General features: G+C 34.1%; 1 protein-coding gene across 1 annotated transcript in view; it reads left to right on the plus strand.

Annotated features, from left to right (window-relative positions):
* The window catches only part of Cdh8 (cadherin 8), a 360,861-nt gene extending 340,685 nt beyond the window's left edge, over window positions 1–20,176 (plus strand). The window contains 2 exon segments of the mRNA XM_051201426.1: window positions 16,387–16,638; window positions 18,093–20,176. Of these exon segments, the coding sequence (XP_051057383.1) occupies window positions 16,387–16,638; window positions 18,093–18,586 (746 nt within the window). The 3' untranslated portion in view covers window positions 18,587–20,176.
* Window positions 20,177–22,999: the final 2,823 nt, after the last annotated feature.

Consider the following 22,999-nt stretch of genomic DNA (forward strand, 5'->3'; position numbering starts at 1 on the left):
ACTTTAGTCCACTTCTCCTTCTCAGTACTGGGCTTTTTCTGGTTTGAGCCTATATAGGTCATGTAAATGCTGCTGGTCTCTAAGAGTCCTGTGTGCCCAAAAGATGCAGTTTTCTTGGAATCATGCAACACCTCTGGTTCTTATAATCTTCCATCTTCCTTTTCTGAATAGATTCCTGAACCTTGAGAGAATGAGTGTAGTCAAAGCATTCAATTTAGGAATGCTTTTTCTAAGCTCATGACCTATCTAGTTTTAGGTACTTTACCACTTTAGTAACATCAGGTATAAATTCCAACTCATTAGTGAGTCTTCAACACAATAATAATAATAAGATTGGTAACTAAAACTTGGTTGGTTACTCCCATTGATGCCAATATTTCACCAGTTCATCTTGTAGGAAGGTCTCTGTTGCAATACACAGAGTTTATAGCTGGATGAAACTGATGATTATTTTTCTTCTCTGGTAGCATGCAAAACATTCTAATTGGGCACAAGCTCTGCTTCTCCATGTTTGAGGACACAAGTAAGTGTTATCTTCAGCAATAGGATCTTATCATCAGGTTATGAAGAGTAAGGACCTTGGCAATGACATGTGATGTTTGGATGCTTTTATAGAACCCTATTCCCCATTGGCCAATGGCTCATCAAGATGTAACACTTACTGGAACTGGAGGTTTTACTTGGTGGAGTAAGATAACTTATTGGAGCATTGTCTCCCACATTATGTGGCAACTTCATTTAAAATCTGTTCATATATGTATTTCTTTAAGAGGCATCTACTATAGTTAGTAGCTTTTCATATGGTTTTCAGAAGACTTTAGTGTTACTTCTCCCTCCCCAGATTTAGTTTACTTTTATTTGAAATAAAATGTATGATCCATTTCTTAAAGCCAACAATTAGTGTTTTTGTTTTAGTGGTTCATAATTCTTTATTTCTCACTAAATTTATTTGCTTATATTTATTTGGGGTTCTATTTAATACTTTATGCTAATTTATGACCATAGTTGTCTCAGTGAAACTATTGTCATTGGTCCAATATTTATATTCTGTCATTATATGTTATACCACTTCATATATAAAACTTCAAACTAACATATCTTGTCTTCACAGTTAGCATGTAATATATTCATTCTTTATCTATACAAAACTAGGACAGTTTTCTACAGCTATGAAGAGACATTATGACAACAGCAACTCATATAAAAGGAAACATTTAATCAAGGCTTTTTTTTATAATTTCAGAGGTTTAGTTTATTTTCATAATAGTGGGATACATTTCAGCATACCGGTAGAGGTGGTGCTAAAGAAATAGTTGAGAGTTCGCAGATTGAAGGAAGAGAGACACTTGGCTTGGTTTGGTCTTTTGAAACCAGAAAGCAAAACTCTTAGTGACAACTTCTCCCAAAGAGTCCAACCAGATACAACCAGGCCACATCTCCAAATCCCTCTCAAGTAGCAGCACTCGGTAATGACCATGCATTATAATATATGATTCCATGGGATCATTGTCATTCACACCACCACAGAGATTCATTTTTGATGTAAGTTGTAGTGAGGTATTCACTTTGTCTGCTTCTGTGGCACTGTGCACGCCCATTGGGGGTGGAGCCAGGGGCAGAAGTGACTTGTGGATCTAGGTCTCTGGCTGGCAGGATGCAGAGAGGAGAGCATCTGGTGGAACTTGCTGGTGTTCATCTGTATAGCTTGTAAGTTATTTCTCCCTGAATAAACACCTATTTGACCTATTTATCCTGATCCTTATTAAACCACCATAGTAAGTATTCTACACTTCCAGGAAGGCATTTCATAATTTATAGTTTTAGATATGTATATACTATCCAGGAATTTTCACTGGTTTGTGTGTGTGTGCGTGTATTTCGGTTTATCAGTAGACCTTTTATTCAAGAAAAGCAAGTTTCTCTCACTAACAACTGGTGAATAATTAGTTTAGAATCTTAATTGTATTTTTATTATAACTTATTTTATGCTTTTCCCATATTTTGTGAGGGGACCTTTTATCAGACCTTTGTTAGACCATTTGGGATTGTCCTACCAGTCACTGGATTTTCTTAGCATATTTTTACCTCAGTGTGTTATTATGGAATCACCATACTGACTTTCATAGTGGCTGCATTAATTTATATTCTGACCAGAAGTAAGTGCTGTTTTTTCATGCATTATTTTAAAATACAATGTTATTAATCATGAAACTGGGATTTAAAAAAAAAAAAAAACAATCCTGCAACCTTCTACATAGGGAGAATAGAACAATACTGTATATAGAAGACATCAAAAATACAAATCCAAAGCTGGTGAAACCTCACATGAGTATTTAGTAATTAGACTCTGAAATAGGAACATGTTCCCTAAACTTTGCTCAATTTGTTAAATGTATCTTCCAAAAGGAAAGACTATGAAGAATTTGGTTTTGGGGACTGTTACAAAGCTGCTTGGTGCTAGGAAAGGGAACATGTTCATTGTCAACTAGGAACAGCAAGGTTGTGAAACCAAATATCATCTGAGAATATTTTAAAAGACTCATACAAAAAATCTTTTATTTAAGAAAAATATATTAAAATGAAACCATGTGTGACTTCAAAATGTATTCAGATTTCTCTATAGTGTATAACAATAGGGTATTTTATCAGATTACATTTTCAATAAAAGAAAAGTTTGAATGAGTCTGGTGTGATTTCTGCCTCAATCATAGGGGTGACCTACACAGGTGTTTTTTCTTTCTACAATCATTTCATTTCTGCTCTCTTCATCCTTATTTTAACATGTTAATATGTAGGTGAATATAAGGAAAAGCAAATCTATTTGACCTTTAATGTAAAGTCATTTTTGAATGATCAAGACAGCACTATTTCCAACACTAGAAAGTTTATATCTTAAGATACAAAACCATGTGCCATTTTCAGCAGCCTGGGAGGAATGATAATGCAACCACCGCTTGAATGATAATTTTATCTACATTGCAGCCTTCCATCCTCTCGCCTTCTCTGTGTATTAAGACTTCTGCCCAGAGATATGTGTTTAGCCAAGCTGTTTTAATATAACATATTAAATTTTAAAATGATTCAAGGACAAACACTGGACTTCAGCTCCCTGTAGGATGCCACATTTTCTCGCATCATTTCCCTCCTTTACTAGCAGCTATTTTACCACTAAACTAGGAAAGAAGGAATTATGCAGGAAAACTGCTATCAGCTGCTACCCCTGCTGGATTACACAACCCAGAGCATAATAGCTTTCCCAGTGAAGCCTCTGACAGCTTGGGCAAAACTATTAACTACTGCTAACTCCTAAGGGGAGAAATGATTCCCAAGCTTCCTAGATTTTTATACCATCAATAAGAAAAGCTGTCTCCAATGCAGAAATCCAGGCCCCATCCATAGAAATTCTTATTCAGCTGGATAAAGCATGAGATTGCACATTTTTAACATCCTTGGCTATTTATATATGAATTGATGTCATCAATGAATACTTTCTTTTAATTTTTATTGTGGGAATATTTGTGCAGTCACAAGAGAAAATTAGATAAGCTTGGAATGTGAGATGCAAACATGGATCTGATGGTTCTGAGTAGTCAAAACTACTAGTATTTTAAAGTAAACATAAATAGATATACTATGATGCTTTGACATTTGTATATGATTCATTTAAAAATTACTACAATGCAGTTTTGCAAGCTCAGTGATGAATACCACCTTTTTTACATTACATATATGTAAAATTAGTTATGTATTAAATTCTCTAGACACTGACACTGCTTGTAATCTGGTCCCATTACATACTGAATCACTTTTACTGATCAATATCTCTTGTTTATTAATTGAATAAGTTAATCTGCACCATTTATATTCTTTACATTTACATAACATTGGGCATATGCTACATTTCTGTATTATATACTCCAAAATTTTGGATTGTTGTCTCCCTTCACTAGTACCTAACTAAGTTTTCATTTTCAGGCGATTTCTGAATGAATTCAGTATCATTATACTGAAGTTTTGATCTTACTGGGTGTAATTGGAGAGATTTGTAAATAACAGTCACTAAGATTTCACTAAAGAGATCTTTGGTGACTGAGAATCACAGAGACTGATGTTATTTGCTTCAGTATTTAAAAAGTGAATGTATGATACTGAACACACTGGTGAACAGTTTCAACATACAAGTAAAAGAATCACACAGGTGGAGTTCAGAAAAGATAGTCTGGCATTTGAAATTAGATTATAATACAGATTCCAAATGTCACCAAAGAGATTAGAACAATATCAAGTCACATAAACATGGGAGTTTATGAGATGAGAGGACAGAAGCTTTTCTATGTTTTACCATTTCAACATCCTGCCCCTTTTTTAAGCCTAGCACAAGGGCCTCTCTTCACCTAAGTTCCATTCTCAATTGGAATTGAGGCTTGAGATGTAAAGTAAGCTCATAATGGAGTAGTAGGTCATGGTCACTGGAGCCAGATGGAAGGACATGGATGACAAGTAGAGAGTAGAAAACCGCATACATAATGGTTTTTCTAATTAGAGTCTTTTACTTGTTTTCTAGGACAGAAGGTTTTCAAGACTAAATGTCATATCTTAACTTCCCCAACATCCACTTGTTTATTTAACAAGGATTAAGTAAAATCTGTAGAGATGCTTTAGTACATATGTAGTCTGTCTTGTACAAGTAATAAAGATGATATTTTCCTCAAGGATCTCACAGTTGGTGAGGCAGACAATGCCTGTTTTATTGCCTTACATATTTTGGGTAGAATACTGGCATAGGATTTCCTCTGTTAGTGAGTTCTTGTAGGCCCTTGGTGCTAAATTACTGAAAACAAAGTTAATTGAATGTGTCAATACGTGCTTGAAAACAATTAATATAGAATTGGCTAGGAAAAATAGATTAGCACCATTTGTGGTGCTTGACTGGTAAAGTAGTTTATGTCTTATATTCATATGTGCGAAAGTACAATTGTACATGACTTATGGGAGAACATTTGATAAGATCAAAATGATGATCTCATGCATAGTTGATATCTTTCAAACTAAAGCAAATTGTTTGGATAGCAATTCAACTCAGGTCCTTCTCTTTTCATTTATATTCTATACTAACCTCTAACAATTCAGTTTTCAAAATCTTGGACACAGTGAGTGATTCACTCACAGAGCAACACATTTAAATTAGCTATTTTAAGCAAATCACACTGAGATTCTTTATTTATTTATTTATTTATTTTATATAACCAAGTTCATTTAAACGAAAACAAACATTTATAGACAATATTTGGGAATTTGGGTGTCGTTCTTTCCAAACTACTTCCTGCTGGTAAGGGGCGCTGTCCTGGGGGATTCTAAGAAGATGCAGAAATCCTGGCTGTAGCCTGCAAGACTGCTTTGTCCAGATGTTTTGAATGTAGGATCACCTGGTACTCTGTTTCAGATGGTCTGGCTTCATCAAACCATATTAGTCTGGAAGGAATCCACAGCTTTCCATTTTCTGTGGAAACAAAATTAGAAATCCTTTTCCCCAGTAACTTGTCCTTCAACTTAAATTTTGGAGTCAAAGCATCTTTTTAATTTGTTATTTTACATGTCGATCCAAGTTCCCCCTCCCTCCCTCCCTCCCTCCTTCCTTCCCTTCTTGCCTCCCTTTTACCCTCTCTGCCCTCTCACATGCACCCTAACCACGCTCCCCTCCCATCCCCTCACCCCAATTCCATATGTAGGTGAATGCCATCCAGTTGGGGTCATGAAGATCTGACAGGTCATGTGAAGTAGAGACTAGGGCTTCTCTCCTGTCTCTAGGTTAAGGCAGTTATCCCTCCATGGGGGATGTGTTCCCAAGGTCCTTTTGTGTACCAGGGATACATCCTGGCTCCACCGTCTGAGGTCCCTTAAACTGCTCAGTCCTTCTGGCTAAGACCCATATTCAGGGGGCCCTGAGTCAGTCCCATGCTGGCTTCCCAGCTGTCAGTCTGGTGGCCCTCCTTGTTCATGTAAGCTGTATCTATGTGTGTCTGCAGCCTGGTCTTGTCCTGTCCATCTGCATCTGGGTTCTACTTTGACCACACTGAGATTCTTTATATAGTTATTTTTATCATCTCTATGGATGACAACAAATCAGCTCCAGTGCAAAACAAATTAGTCTATAATTTCCAGATTCTTACTATCTTCAGGTGTTTAGTTAACACATAAAGGCATAAAAACAAATATGCTAATGGTAGATTTCCAATACCCTGGCATTTAACATATTACTTCCTGAAACCTTTACAAGAGTTCAGTGAAGACACAGATATCATTTATTTTCTATTTATCTTAAAGGTTTGTTTCCTAAAATGCAATTTTTACACCTTATTATTATTCCAAGGAGTTAAAATACTCTTTCTAGATATACTGATATTTATAATAGCTTTAAAATTCCCACTCAAGCACAATAGGAAGTGATTCTTGAAATACTTTTCACTTTGCTGCCTCAGGTGATGCCGATGTCACATTTAGAATATGAAAGTAATATTGGTCTTCATACTTGATTCCCCAAGCCTAAAGTGGGATAAATCTACCCGTCTTTAGAGCATTAATGCATCTGCGAAAGGTGTATGGAGCATTTGTATAAGAAAGAGCATGTTAAATTAGTCTGGGTAGAGGGGGGCAGGGAAGTGGGGGAGAACCAGTACAATAACAGAACCAGAACCATGTTACTGAGTGTGCATGGGCCCTACTTTTTGTGATACTTGTATTCATCTGTGACATCCCAAAAGCTCACTGGTTCATAATGTAGTTATAACTAATTATATTTTACAATATGCAATTTTGTTTTCCTATGTGACTATGATAAGCTGTGTAATATAATCTCAGTGTCATACTAATACCATATGTTGAATAGTTTTTTTGTTTTTATTGACCTATACTTATTTTGCATGTTTACATGTTTGTGCATGTATGTACATGAACCTCTTTGTACATGTACATGTAAAGATCAGAAACTTATGTCAAGTATCTTCCTCAGTTTCTCATTTTATTTCTGTATGTCAGTCTGTGTCGTCTCTCTTTGTGTCTGTGTGTCTGTCTGTCTATGAAAGTTTCTGCCTCACACAAACATGTGAGTGTGTGTGTGTGTGTGTGTGTGTGTGTGTGTGTGTATACTTGCTTGTGCATGCACATTCATGTGTACAACAGGACATAAGGAGGTCTAAGGAGAACTTGCTGAAACTGGTTCTGTCCTCCTTCTATGTAGATTCCACAGCTTATGCTTATGTTATCATGCTTGGCAACAAATACCTGTACTTGTTGCACCATATCATATTGGCCATCCATCTTAATTATTGAGACAAAGTCTTACACTGATCTTGAAGCACAGATTTGGCAAAACTATTTAACCAGAAAACCCTCTGAATCTTCCTGTCACTTGCCCAGTGAAAAGTACCAGTTTTTGGTAGTGCTATACCAGCTTTGTGCTTGGGATCTTGTCTCAGAACCTTGTACTTCGACATCAAGTACTTTAGGAAACAAGTTATCTCTCCAGCCCTGGATATCTTTGGAGTCTTTTAAAAATCATGTACTTTCATCCACCAAAGACCATGGACACTTCTTTTTTCCCTCGTTTATAGCCATAGCAGCCAGAGATAGAAAAGCTTCTCTCTTATTCTTTCTCATTTATTCTATTCCTTGCTTTTTTAATAAAACATTTTTAGAACTCTCTTCACCACTTTTTTGACAAGTTTTGTTAAAAGAGGATGAAGAAACATTGCAGAAAATATATTGAAACTGATTATACTTCTCAGATTTCAGATGAGAATCCTTGAAAAAAGTCACTTTGTCTTTCAAAATCCTCCTCATATGTACAATAGGAGTCCTGTATCGATTCCTATCCTGCCACAGAAAATTATACACAAATTTAGAAGATAACCAATTGTATTCATTTATAAAGATACCTTAAAATTTAAGGTTGAAAGAACAGAGAGTTTTTATTTATTATTTTTTAAGAGTTCTGGGAGAAATTTAAAGAAGAAGTGTCTGATAGGCTCACGCTCTCTCCAGAGAAAACAAGAGCACCCTTCCTTGTCTCTCTGAGCATCTTCTGTTGCTGCAGGCATTACGTATCTTATACCCAAATCATACTACCTGTGTCTCAGGCTTTATATTATTTTATTTTTCCTTCTTTTCCTCTGTGTCAAGTTTCATTCTTCCTCATTCTTGCAAAGACAGGTATTAAAGGATTTAAGTCTCATTGAGCAATGCCATGTGAAATCCATATTTCAAGATCTTAAATCAGGTACTTACAAAGATTGTTTTCCAAGCTGATCACATTGCTATATATTTGGGTATTGGCATGATGGTGTGGAGAATCGCCAATAGCGGCATTAATTTAAAGTTCTAGCATTCACCAAAGTGAGGACATGAAGAACCCTGAAACCAGAACAATAAAGATAGCAATCACAACATATTCTGAACATTATAGCACTAAATACCATCTTCATAAGATGTAAAAACTCTTTACCCTAATACTTTGGAACTGAGGATTCTAATTTCTTTATAAAGAAATCTTTAAAACATGCTTATGATTCTGTGGCCTACTATCTGTACATTTCCATTCCCAAATGACAACTAGCTAAATATTTATAGACACTGGTGGTGGAGGAGCTGTGATGCAGAAAGAGTTCCAAGTGTGTTTTCCTATGTTAAAAAAGTGCTAATTCATTCTATGTGTAATGTAATTGTAGAGTGTTGACTAAACATTACACTTGGTGTTAATCTAGGAGATTCCAAAAAGATCCCAGAAGATAGTCTCTTTTGAAAGCCAATCAGATCAATATTTTAGGACTTAAAATATTTTTATTATTAAAGATGAAACTATTTGGCCATGAGTCAACATGTAACCATTGAGACAATAGATACCAGGTGGCATCTAAAAAGTAAAGATAAGGGAAAACAGTAAAAAGTAAGATCATGGTCTAATTACCCATCTAGAATATACAGCTCAGTTATAACGGTTCAAGAGAAGACTGGCTTCACAAAAATTTCATTTTTATGAACTCATTAATATGAGACTGTTCCCACATGGACTCTGCTTAGAGTCTGAAAATGTTTGTAAAATATAGATGTTACAGTTGTTTCATAACCTTAATTGTTGAATTTTTTAATATGTGTACGGATATTTTTAATATGCTGAGCATGCACAGATCTAGTAGTTGCCCTTGCTTTATCCAGTGGCTATATTAAACAACAGTTATAGCACAATGATGAGACTTAATTAAAACTCTTGTCCATACTTCATAAACACCATGCCCATTTTCATTTGTGTTTACCTTATGACTATTTTCATTTCTCGTGAATTGACCAAGAAAATTTGAATTAAATTTGCAAGTGAAATATCTCAAAAGACACAATATCTATAATTTATGTGTTCAAATATTTACTTTGTAATAAATAGTTATCTAACAAGAGCCTTCTTTAATTCTGCCTCCCTTATTTTTTTGTTATTCTTGCATAAAAGTTGCAAAAAAAGAAGATTAACTTCATAGTTGTAAATGAATGGGATCAGGACCAAAGTCATAGGTTGAAATTAGGACAACCACATATGAACTTGACTGAAACCAGTAGAAAAATATGATCCGCTGTTGTGTTATCTAAAATTATAAACTTTACACAAAACATTGAAAGAAATTATAATGGACACTTTCCCTAAAATTACAAGGGGCCAAGTAGAATAAATCAGAGAAAGAAAGAGGAAGGGATGAAATATGGAAGAAGGAGAAGAGGGAAGAATGCAGGGAAAACGTGAGGGAGTTATAGGGAGAAAATTAGTTAAAATTGTGAGATAAATTATATAAAATTACATAATTATGTAGAAAGCAGGAAAAATTTGAAAAATTACCCAAATATGCATTGTATGACTCTTTACATCAGAATTTTTTATTTATTTATCATGGAATATATGTGTGATTACAATAGGTTCTCAATTTACCCTTAAAATTGGATAAACATATGACAGGTAGTAGATTTGAACAACAGAATTTTATTTCTTAGAGACAAGAAACTCAAATTAGAAATGCTAGACAGGAAGGTTTTATCAGAGGCCTCTTCTCTTGACAAATAGGGAACCACCACCTATATGTTCCCATGACAATTGTTCTGTGTGAGTATGGAAAGCCGGAAATAGAGAATGCAAACTCTTCAGCACATCTACTTTCTAGATCAGTAATCCTATATGATCAGGCCTTCAAATAGTATGGACTTATGAGTCTTTGCCACTCCACATACAGCAACACTGTGGTAGGAATTAAGAGGCACAAATCCAGTAACACCACAATAAATGCAATATTACTAAAGGTCAAAAAAACGAGTATATTAACTTGTGTAAAAATTATCCTTTTGATTTACAATTTTGAGTGATGAAATACTATTAATAATCATGGGGAAAATACTCAGGAGCAAAATATAGGTTACTCTATATAAGACAAAAGTATTCACTTTAACCAGTAAAGAGAAGTCCATGGAACATCTATCTTACATGATGGCTTTTCAGTACTTGGGCTGTTTCTTCGCTGAGCTTTCCAGCTTGCACCTATGCATTTGTCACTTTCTGTGATGGGAAGGACCCCAGAGAAAGATTTACAAACTTTCAGTCTCTTAAATTTCCATATACAACTATAGTCTAGATATGCTTTCCAGTAGTTTAAAACTGAACTCTGAATTTGACTTATTTTTAGCCACATATAACTTCCTTTTGCTCTAGTCATAAAGAGAAATGATTATATAACTTATGATTACTTGGTTATTTATTTATCTAGCAAATATTTGCTGAACACTCATTATGCATTTAAATTTGTTATTTGTTTCTTGAAAGTTTCATTTATTTTTCATATCTCCAGTGTCTATCAAATCTCCATTACTATATCATTTTATTATAATAGTGTTCTGATGAAAATGCAAACTATTTTAGGGGTATCCATCCACTAAATTTTCTGGAGATGTTTGGAAAAAGGGTATTCAAAAAGAAATAACCTTTAAGTGGAGACAAAAATAAAACAAATTATTCACAATTTAAACCATGGGTAAAGAGAGCTAAAGACATTATCTGTCAAAATAATAACACGAAAGTTTTGATAAAGGAAGAAACTTGGGTCAAAGCATGGAATGATAGCTGGAGTGTAAAATACAACAAAGGGTCACACATGGCACAGAGAGATGGAGAGTGAGTAAAGTCTTGGCCAAGCAGGCAATATAGAGGAAAACTAATCTCTAACCTGTTATAGAAGCAGAATTTTAAAGGCTCACTCCGTTGACCTATATCTTTAGCTGCATCAAGAAACTGTTAGCAATATTACAAGAGGGATATATACTGCCTATAAACTTATGGCTATAGATTTAGGCATGAATTTGTAATAATGTGCATATAGGTACAGTTTTATATCCCTATATCTATATTAATATATTTATAGCTGTGTCTATAAATATATATATATATATATATATATATTGAGAGGCATGTTAACATCTATTATTAATAATGTAATATTTCAAAAATAATACACCTACTGATTTTATTTTCATTAAGTAACAGAAATTCTCTGGTAGGTAGACTGACTGATATTCCTGTGAAAGTTTTCATTTCTATACTATTTGTAAATACAGCTTAGTTTTAATGAATCATATGTTAAATTAGTTGAAGCTAAAGTGATTACAAATAAATGGACTAAACACTGGAACTGATAGAATGAGAAAATATGGAAAAGAAAATTATGAATAACAAAATTAAAACATTTTCTTGATTTGTCAGAATTTGAAAGTGTTTACAAAAGCCTTATTACTTGTTTATAATATACATTCATCTTTCTTGGATATTTTAGTATTAATATTATTTGAATCATATCTGCTGGTACTTCTCCATGTATACTCTCTGTTAGACCATTTCCTTCTTTAATCAAATCTAAATAAAAATTATATAAATAGAAGCAAGTTTTCTTTTTTAAAAGTTCTTCCTTTTTGGTGTCATGTTCATAAACAAAACACTGCAAAGAATAAGAAAACTGAAAATGTCTTATTGAAAGAAACAATGAATAATGTACATATTAACTACATCACTAACTAACAGCATCAAGGAGCCAAGGATTATACAGCTCACCTGCACTGGCTAAAACATTTCCCTGTTTAGTTGGTTATCAGCTACACATAGAAAATGGCATATCCTAAATAGATAGTACCAAAATATCCTTATATCTTGAATAGTGCTATTGCCATATATTTAAGTTGAAGCCTTGTAACATAAAGAAAGAGATCCTACTGTACATGCACATAAATTTCAGTTGTGTCTTTTATCTCATGTGTTTTCCAGTTTATAGCACACCTTGATTTCTTTAATAAGACAGTGCCAAGGTATAATCCTGCTCAAAATAATTAGATAAATGCCAAAATGAAGTAAATAGCAATAGAAGTCAAAACAGGAGAGCAGACTAAGATACAGAAACCACAAGATTATACAATATTAAAATGCAAGAAATTCATTGTTTTCCAGTAATTCCATAGTAAAATTAAAGTCACTTTAAAGCAAATAGGTATTTCTTTGTCACCACATTTCTCTATTATTTAAAAAAAATGAATCACAATATGAAAGCAACTAAAGAGAATGAGAAAATGAATATAAGTAATTACATAATCCAGCAATAGTCAAAATATCTTCTAATAAATACCACCAACCATTATCCCATCCACTTCAAATCAGACAAATTTTTATTTAAAACAAGAATAAGATAGAGAACAGCTGCAATTTTTTTCTACTCTCAGGGACCTGGCTGGTATCAGATAAATAAATACTAGTTTGGATCAACAATACTTGAAAACTAATGAAATATTGGCTTTTAGAGAACAGATGATTTTAGGTATCAATTGCCAAAACTAACAGGATGTAGTTTACTACTCTCTATTCCATTAACACCAATGGGCGTGGTCAGTGCCACAGAAGGAGACAAAGTGAATATCCCACTACAAGGAAGTTTTGACAAAATAGTTACATTTTATATAACAGCAACAGTTCATTGACAGTATGATTTTTACAATGTAACTAAATGTATTTACTATAGTAGTAATATATAGAGAATAGAAATAATAAAACAAATAAGAGACTACTACTTTAATCTACAGAGTATAATCACATATAGTATAATAAAATAAACCATGATTTGTTAAAGACTAAAAGCCTTAAATTTATCAATGTGCTCCAAATTCTTCTATATTATATAAGATATATTCCAGTTTTCATATATTTTTACCAAAGTTTTTAAAAGAATTCTCGTGGAGACTGGCAATCTGCATCTATATTTGTCAGAGAACAGCAAATAGACCATAATAGCTCAATTTCATACAGAAACACATGGGGCAAGATAAATCTCTGAGAAATCTCAAAGATTCTGGTTAGAAAGAATTCTAGGAATGCAAGATTGCAAAAGATACAAAGGTTGAAATAAACTAGATATCCCTGAAATGGTGTGAGCCCAGTGTACTTGATTTGTGAGAGACCATTCAGTAACAATGGGCAAAACAGAACTTAGACAATAAGTAACCTTGAGAAAACCAATTACTTCTGTTAGAAAATGTAAATTCCATATGATATTATAAAGCAAAAGAGGTACACTACCCAAAGCAAGTGTAATTAATTAAAAGTGTATATGTGTTTAAAACACCAAACATAAAGGAGAAAAATAAGATTAAAGTTAAAAAATTAAGAAAATAAAAACCCGATGTACACTTATAAGAAAAAAATACAAGAACACTGTGAAATGTGTCCTTTTAAATTTTTACTGTCCAATACAGGTACATTACTCTAAGTGCATGAAATTGTTCTTCTATAGTTTAACTATATTCAATAGTGGTGATTTAATTTACTTAACTAAAAATGAACTTAAGTAAATCAGTAATACGCACAAACACAAATAATTAAAAACAACAACAACAAAAATCGAAAAAAGAAAAAAAATCATTGATTTGATTTTGTCTGGGGATGACAGGCAAAACCAGAGGAGAATGACTCATTTACATCTTTACACAATAATTGCATGTGTATGGAAAGGACAACACAATTGCAAATTCTAGGATTAGTACAGAATGAAAGTAGGAGTGAATATTAGATCCTCTGATGCTTTACAGAGCAACAAGTAAAGACTTTGGTCTGTACCAAGTAACATTCCTGGTGAAGCTTCAATTATCACTGTAGACTACTTTAAAGATAGAATACATAGCAATACATTATCATATAAATAATGTCAGCCACAAAAAGACAATCACCAAGAAAAAAGTCTCATTATAATTTTATTAATTTTGTAACATAAAAAACAATTCATATCTTGTGTTCTGAACTACAGGACAAGATACCATCGAACAAATAATCTCTGTGCTAATTAATGGTACTCAGACATGTCATGCACTTTCTGAAAATACAAAACAACTATGGATTCTACAGCTGTGTTGATATAATGTTACCCTGCTTTTAGCTGACTGGTTTTCCTTTTAGGTCATGGAAAAAAAGATTATGGGATCATTTGGTATATCACTGCTTAACTCTATTAGAAAATCTTTTTTGTTGTGCAAATTGCTATATAATGAGGCACAACCAAAAGAAATTTAGAAAAAAAATTATTAACTGAGTGCACTTTCTTTTTGACTACATACTAGTAAAGCATTATAGGCCTGCTTATATCCTAAACAAAATAAAATTACATATAATTATGCATCTATTTTGGAGAATGATTTCCATTTTTCTACAAAATTCTAATAGAGGTTATTATATGGTAGGATTCACCACATTAAAGCCATTTGAATGGAATAGTTGTCGATTTATTTGACTGTTTTAGGAGTCATTAGGACACCGATGACCAGAAATTTGACAGCTTTGGAATCATAGGCAATATCATTTAGTAACAATAATGAATTAACACAGCATTCTATTGTCTGTGAGATTGTAAATATTGGAAATTTTCCTGATTGAAATAATATCCGTATGTTAACTACATTCCTTTTTATTTTGACTGAAATACTATTGTGAGATAATCAGAGTTCCTATTTTGAACATTGATTAAAATAAAAAGGGCACACTAAAATATGCGTAATGTGACTGCTATTCTCCTGAGGATATGAATGACTACAGTGTTTATTTCTAGTTTCAACCTCTGCTCAGGTTCAGGTCCTGAAGCAGGTAAGGGTCATTGACACAAGAAAAACTTGAACCATCAAGTGGATTGCACTCAAGTGGCCCCAAATAGCTTAAGCTATGTTTATTTATATTTGACCATGTTTCTCCCCTGCCCCTAGGGTTACATGAACAACTTTATTATTGGCATCTACTTTTGACTTTAAGAAATATATCACAGTTTAAGGAATAGATTATGATCATTATAAATACCCCCAATGTTCCCCTTTGTGAGTCCCCAAACATGCCTTCCCAACCCTGCAGAGCCTTATCTAGACACAGAGTACAGCATTTTTGCAGGCTTGACTATCATGTCAGAAACATCCTATTCTCATAACACTTTTGTCAGCTGTCAACTACTTATTACAAAAATAAACATAATAGACATGGCCACAGTGCTTTAGGGACAATATTCAAACACAAATAATTCTTTCATGTCTGAAAGATATGCTTTATACCGTTTTCTTTTCTACAAGGTTCCCTGTCTCAATCTCCCTGTAAAAGGCAGACTTTAACAAAGCACTGACTGTTGCTTAGGTAGCATGGTAGTCAATAAACTTAGCTTTGCTATTCATGTTTCTTTCTAATCTGTCTTCCAATACAGAGCTTCTCAAAGAGACTCTTTTTGTTTTGTTTTCTTGCTGTTCTTTTGTTTTGTTTTTTTCAAGATAGGGTTTCCCTGTGTATCTTTGCAGCCTGTCCTGGAACTAGCTCTTGTAGACCAGGCTGTTCTCAAACTCAAGAGATCTGTCAGCCTCTGCCTCCCAAATGCTGATATTAAAGGTATATGCTACCACTGCCCAGCTTCAAGTAGACTTTTTCAATATGGTAATGTTCTATCGAACTAACTTCTATGATAACATTATAAATTTACATCTATGTATGAAACATGATATAACATGTGAATTCTGAAAAACTCCTTGAAGATTGTATTTATAAAATCTGTTTTACATGTACAAGGAAATGTAAGCTTCTACTATTTTATCACTGACTTCCATTATTACACCGAATTTTGGTGGGTAGATATTTTGGTTCATGTCATTTGATAAGTTCGGAGAGGTAAGGGAAGAGAAACTGTAATTGGTATTTTGTATTTGGAAGTAGCTTAAGGTTTATAGAACCTGTGACATAGAAAAACAAGTACAGTTTGGGCATACATTTTGAAATGATGAAAATAACTATTCATTTTCCCTGTTTTCTAGATAACTCCTTGAGCATTTTGGCAAAGCATAATGGATTCAACCGCCAGAAGCAAGAAGTCTACCTTCTACCTATAGTGATCAGTGACAGTGGGAATCCCCCTCTGAGCAGCACCAGTACCTTGACTATCCGGGTCTGTGGCTGTAGCAATGATGGCGTGGTTCAGTCATGCAATGTTGAAGCTTATGTCCTTCCTATTGGACTCAGTATGGGCGCCTTAATTGCCATATTAGCATGCATCATTTTGCTGCTAGGTGGGTATCTCCTTTATAGCCTAGTGTCATGACTGATTATAACTAAAGATATCAACATATAATTTGGAATGTATTCAACATTTTTTAGTGGAAGAAGAACCCTCAAAGTCAGAAGTTATTATGAAAAGGTAAAGTGAGAAAGGGTAGTGAAAACTTTGTCTAGGTTGACAAGAGTTTTAGTGCCTTTTGAAAACCACCACTAGTATGAACATGAGATTGGCAATGGGCCTCTCTATACCCAAGTTACACATAAAGGCCTCTGAGTAGCAGGTTATAAATGAGTGTAATACAAGACGTAGTTTTCCCATATCCACATTACCAGTTAATGACATATTGACTGGGCCATTGTATCATTGGATCTCAGAGTTCAGTGAGAAGCAAAGAAAATAAATAAATAGACAAATGTATACTCTCCTTAAAACATTTTATTTTATAGATACTTACATTGACAAAAGGTAAAATTACAATAATGAATTCAAATTGACAGAAAAGTTCTATTACCTATCCATTGAAAATTCTTATTATAAAAATAAGAATAAGCCTGAACACTAAAATCATTCTTGTAGTCTAGAACTTAGGAGAAAGAGGAGCTCCTGGGGTTCCAGGATATCCTAGGCCAAATATTAAGACTATGTGGCTCAAAAGCATGTAATCTGTAACTTTATTTCTAGGAAAATGTCAAAGGGAGTAACTATGACAACTTATCTTAAAAAATAAACTGTCTTCAGGATTGTGTCAGTTCATAATTCATTTGACTACTCAACTACTTAATAGTCTTTTTTCTTGCCTACATTGGGGACAATATTTCCAGACAGGGGACTTCCAATTGGCATTGAATATCAGATACTACCTATGTAACAATTTATATAATTGTATGAAAGTAATCTATCATTTAATTAGAGAATAACTTTATTGTAATATATGCTATGGACATAACTCAGTGATTGTGTGCTTTAAAACATGTAGTGGATTTCGTCACTGCTACCAGCAGCAGCACCATCATAAAAAGAATTTTTCAAATACCAGACGTACTATTTGTAAGAAACATAGACAGAAGCCAAGGATATCGAATAGTTCACACAATATCTTAATGTGTTAATCACTCTGTGGATGCTATTTTCTATTTTGTAGGGCCCACATTAGAGCAGATTCCCAATTACACACATTTTATACCATAGCAACTAAATGTTTATTAAACAAAAGTGATTTGGAGTAGTATGTACAAAAATTTAGTGTTTATCATTCAGAGAAGTGTTTAGTCTAATTTGCTATTAAAGATTTTGACAGTTTGGCTGTCAGCACAGCTGAACACTACAGCAAAAGACTCAAGGTGCAGGATTAAAAAGTCGTAAATGTGTGCTTTTTAAAGTGCTACCCTACCCTATCATCTACTTTGCTTTGATTGTGGCAGGAAATTGTCGTTGACTAGTTATGATTTGCTGTTTTTCTTACAGTTATTGTGGTTCTGTTCGTTACCTTGAGGCGGCATAAAAACGAGCCATTAATTATCAAAGATGATGAAGACGTTCGAGAAAACATTATCCGCTATGACGACGAAGGAGGCGGGGAGGAGGACACAGAGGCTTTTGACATTGCAACTTTGCAAAACCCAGATGGAATTAATGGATTTTTACCCCGTAAGGATATTAAACCAGATTTGCAGTTTATGCCAAGGCAAGGGCTTGCTCCAGTTCCAAATGGTGTTGATGTCGATGAATTTATAAATGTAAGGCTGCATGAGGCAGATAATGACCCCACGGCCCCACCATATGACTCCATTCAGATTTATGGCTATGAAGGCCGAGGGTCTGTGGCTGGCTCCCTCAGCTCCTTGGAGTCTACCACCTCAGACTCAGACCAGAATTTTGACTACCTCAGTGACTGGGGTCCCCGCTTTAAGAGACTGGGCGAACTCTACTCTGTTGGTGAAAGTGACAAAGAAACTTGACAGTGGATTATATAAACAATCAATGGAACTGAGCATTCTGTAATATTCTAGGGTCACTCCCCTTAGATACAACAAATGTGGCTATTTGTTTTAGAGGCAAGTTTAGCACCAATCATCTTTAAACTCAACCACATTTTAATGTTGAACCAAAAAAAAAATAATAAAAATAAAAAGTATATGTTAGGAGGTTATAAATCTTGTGGAATGTGAATTAAGTATGTGGAGTGTCTAGAAGTCTTTGGATATCTGATATTTACCTGACTGCCTCAATCAGAGATTGGGATCCTAGCTAATCATTAGATAATTGTTTAGGAGGGAAAAAAAAAACAAAATTAAAAGGTGCTTTATTAGAAAAAAATGGACCGGCAAAGTTTCTGCTGCTGATATGTGTCTTCTGCAAGGATTTTTATGAGTGCAAATGGGTTTTTTTCCCCTTCACCAATAAGGATCCCGTCACAAATGATAAAGCAATACTTTGGTCTGCTGTACGCTATGACTTTATGGAGTTTGGGGAGGCCTCCTAGATTATATGGTACGGTGACCACACATTGTACATAAATGTTGGCCCCACTCACTAGAGACTGAATAGCATCTTTAAATATTGTGTTGAGCCTTAAAATATTCACATGTTCGTAATCCATTCCAGGGTGGGGAATGCCAACTGAAAGGTGGGAGGAGAGAAATGCCATTCAAACAGGCTGTGTCTAGAAGCAGGATTCCTGGTTCCTTCCACTTCAACTTCTTCCACAAGGACACAAAGATAAACTGTATTCCACAGTGGACCACATCAGAGACAGATGGTTTTATTGCTAGCGTGTGAATTTGTTTAATCCTCAAAATAAATATTTTATTGATGTCCAATAATGCTTTTATTTATTAAGGTTGGTAATCTATAGATTAAGGGATTATATGGGGGAAAACTAAATTATATCCATTAATAATCCTTTAGATTGTTTTATATTAATATCTATACAATGAATGTTTAATACATGTACATTTTGATGAGCTAAGTATGGCAGGCAATATTATCAAGGGGAGAGGTAATAGTCTCTTTAGAGTAGAAAGTGTTATTGTGACTGGTGATGACAGGAACAGCATTTCCCAGAGAAACTTTTGGACTGTTTTCTATTTTCTTCATAATCCTAGTATTTGGTGTTTTTACTACAAGCACAAACATCTGAAAGTATATTGATTCCTGTGAATATTTAAACTCTAGACTTTTAGATACATACATAATGTCCCACCCAACACATGCTTCAACTTGTCCTCCCTCAACTGATTTAAAACAGGAACTGATTTGTATATAATTTACTGCTTATGTTTTTTACACTTCTGTCCCTGGTCATGGTGATGCGCAGAACGTATTAGACTACAAAAACAGAGCAGCACTAGAAGATGTGAGCATATTTACTTTGTAATGCAAACCTGCCATGTAGGAGTAGGAAATGTATGATAAAACTCGAGTATTACACATAGATCATTTTACTTTTATACTTTGCTTTAATGCAATATTGTTTATTTACTCCATGTGTTGTATTCAGAGAAACTCCTGTATTGTTTCCTACTTTGTGAAATATATTTTTATAAATACCTCTGTTGTCATCTTTTTGTCCAGCTACATGAAGATTTCTAGGCAGAACTATTGACTCTAACTCAAATCCCAAGCTGCAATCAAATCACACTGTGGGGCAATTTCAGTTTTAAGAGTCTTTATTATAATAAAGAACCAGAAAAAAGAAATAGATTGCTATTGGTCCAATAGCAAGAAAATATCAGAGACATAAAAATAAATGTTGTACCTATCAAGTATGACTCTGGGGTACCTGGAGGCAGAAGCTGGGGTCGAGTTAGCAGAAAAGGATAAAAGATGAGAAGGCAATTGTATACAGGAAAAGCCTATAGGTGAGATTATAGTCCAACATGTGAAGAAATTAAGTGATTGTAGAACAGGATTTGAGAAAGAACCTAGATTGCATTACAGAACTTGCTACTTCTTTCCCCAGCTTGGTCTATCTTAGGAAAGCATGGATTTGGCTTAGAGTGGAGGACAGCAGTCTCCCTCATGACAGAAACAAAATGACTAAATATCTAACAAAAATTTAATAGATATCCAGTGATTTACCATCTCCTCATTGTTCCCTATTGCCTAATCATAGTCCTTCATTTATACTTAATTAGTGGCTACTGAACACTTTCATGAAGTCAGGGGGAGATTTTACAGTGACTTTTGTATATATTAGACTAGCAAGAGTCACAAAAACTATTAAAGTCAGTTGTAGTAACAATTAAAACCCAATTCTCTTTCATATTAGAAAACAAGGTAGAATTACTTTTTGTTTTCCCCTTTCACATCAAATTCCTATCTCTTTACTTTGTAAGAATTCTGTAAGGAGACATATTTAACTGACATATCATACTCTTCAGTGAACATAAAATCACCATCTTCAGTGTTGATGATCATTAGAACAATGCTCGTATAATAGTGCTTGTGGACATGAGACAATAATGTATGCTGAACCAGTTTTCTAACTCTACCTTTAAATTTTTCTTTGACCAGGAAGATATCATAGAAACATGAACTTTGTGTTAACATTTCTTCCCACCACCATGCAAGCATTTTGTGCATCAAAGCCCATCTAAAGTTTTGATATGCTGAATAACATGTTGCTGCCCATGGTTACATACAGATAATATGGTTTGGTTATGGGAAATATACTTTTAGGTTATTCTGAATTTAAATTATACCCAAACACCCACACACATGCAATTAAACTATAAAACTTACTTTAGCAAAAATCTTACTAGAATTTCCACATTCAAAATATGAAAATGGAGATCTAAAGTGTTTTATTGAGATTTATTCTTTCCTCAAGTTTTCAAGCAATGCATTTTAACTCTATTTTCATTTTATATTCATGAAATTCTTTTATGCTTGCAATACTAACACATCAAATTAATTTTTACACACATGTATGTTGATTTATGAAATATAATATTCTCATTCAACACTCATTGTTTGTGTCCATGGTATTTGTGTGTCCCAAGCACCAGTTCCTTTTAATAATGGCCCAAAATTTTGTGCCAAATTTTATCTGAAACAAAATAAGTCTCCCTCTGTTCACTTCACTGCAAGAATCTTGTCTGAGGAAGTAAGTTATCCCCACATAACTGGAGGCCACATGAGAACAATCCTTGCCTCTACTTTTCATATTATGTGATCAAACAAGTTTTTTACTCTCCACAAAGATATCAATTTATCAAATATTAATAAATAATTCCTTACAAAATTATCATTATGAGTTTGGTCAATATACATTTAAAAAGGGTTTATGATAAGATGGCTGAAGTATGCTATAAAGTATATTCATGTGTTTCCTTCCCCACACTAAATTGTGCTATTATAACAAATTATATAGTAAAAGATATTTGTACCAAAAAAACAAGTGTATGTGTGTATATAACATGAAACGAAGCTTGGATTCATCAGGATCCCTAGTGAGGCAAGAATCCTCAGAAAGAGACAAATGTGTCTTTTGAGAGCTTGCTTAATCATATGCTTAAAGTAAGACAAGTCTCTGCATGAGACTTAGAAATCTCCTAGGAGCAGCTGACTCCACACTGAGACTCCACAGAGAGCTGGGCTATCTGTATTTTGGAGAAGGAAAGCGGGTGCTGAGAGCTAAGTAGCCAATTACTTTTTATAGCCACATAAGGACTGGAGGCAAGTAGTCCTTTGCAACATGTTGTATTATGCGATCGTTGGCTTTGCAGGGAATCTCACGAATGTATAACCTTCTGATTGCCTTTTTGATTGAAAGTTCCATCTGAGATCAAGGCAGTGCAACCAGTAATAAGATTTCAAAAAATCCCATCACTGGCACTGTTGGAACGGTTGAGCGTGCCTGAAATCCCATCACTGTCAGTCAAAGAGATAAGGTAACAGTGGGCATCACTATAAAAGCTGCATGAATATACAATTTAAACATGAACATCAACACAAAAAGAATGGACACACATTCATATAAATATCCATATAGACACATGTACACTTAAATATGCATTGTACAAATACACATGCATAGGTACACATACACACACTTGAGATAAATTACATGGAATAGTTTATACTAATATGTTCTCATTTCAATAATATTAAGTTTCCATTTCACAGTCTCATACACTACAAAATACTTGAAATGATGGTTCTTTGTTATTCTGACTCTAACTTTGAAGTTAAAAGCAATCTGTCTCCTGGTAAAGAGTTTTAAATGTGAGTTTTGTTTATGAACATAATAATAGCTCGTAAAGCTTGGGATTGGAATTAAATGCATCTCACTGAGAAGCTGGATTTGGATGCTTTTGTATCATTGTATTTTTGTGGAGATAACTGTAGAATATATTTTGTAGGAAATA

This window comes from Phodopus roborovskii, unplaced genomic scaffold (genome assembly GCF_943737965.1).
Source record: "Phodopus roborovskii unplaced genomic scaffold, PHOROB, whole genome shotgun sequence".
Taxonomy (NCBI): Eukaryota; Metazoa; Chordata; class Mammalia; order Rodentia; family Cricetidae; genus Phodopus; species Phodopus roborovskii.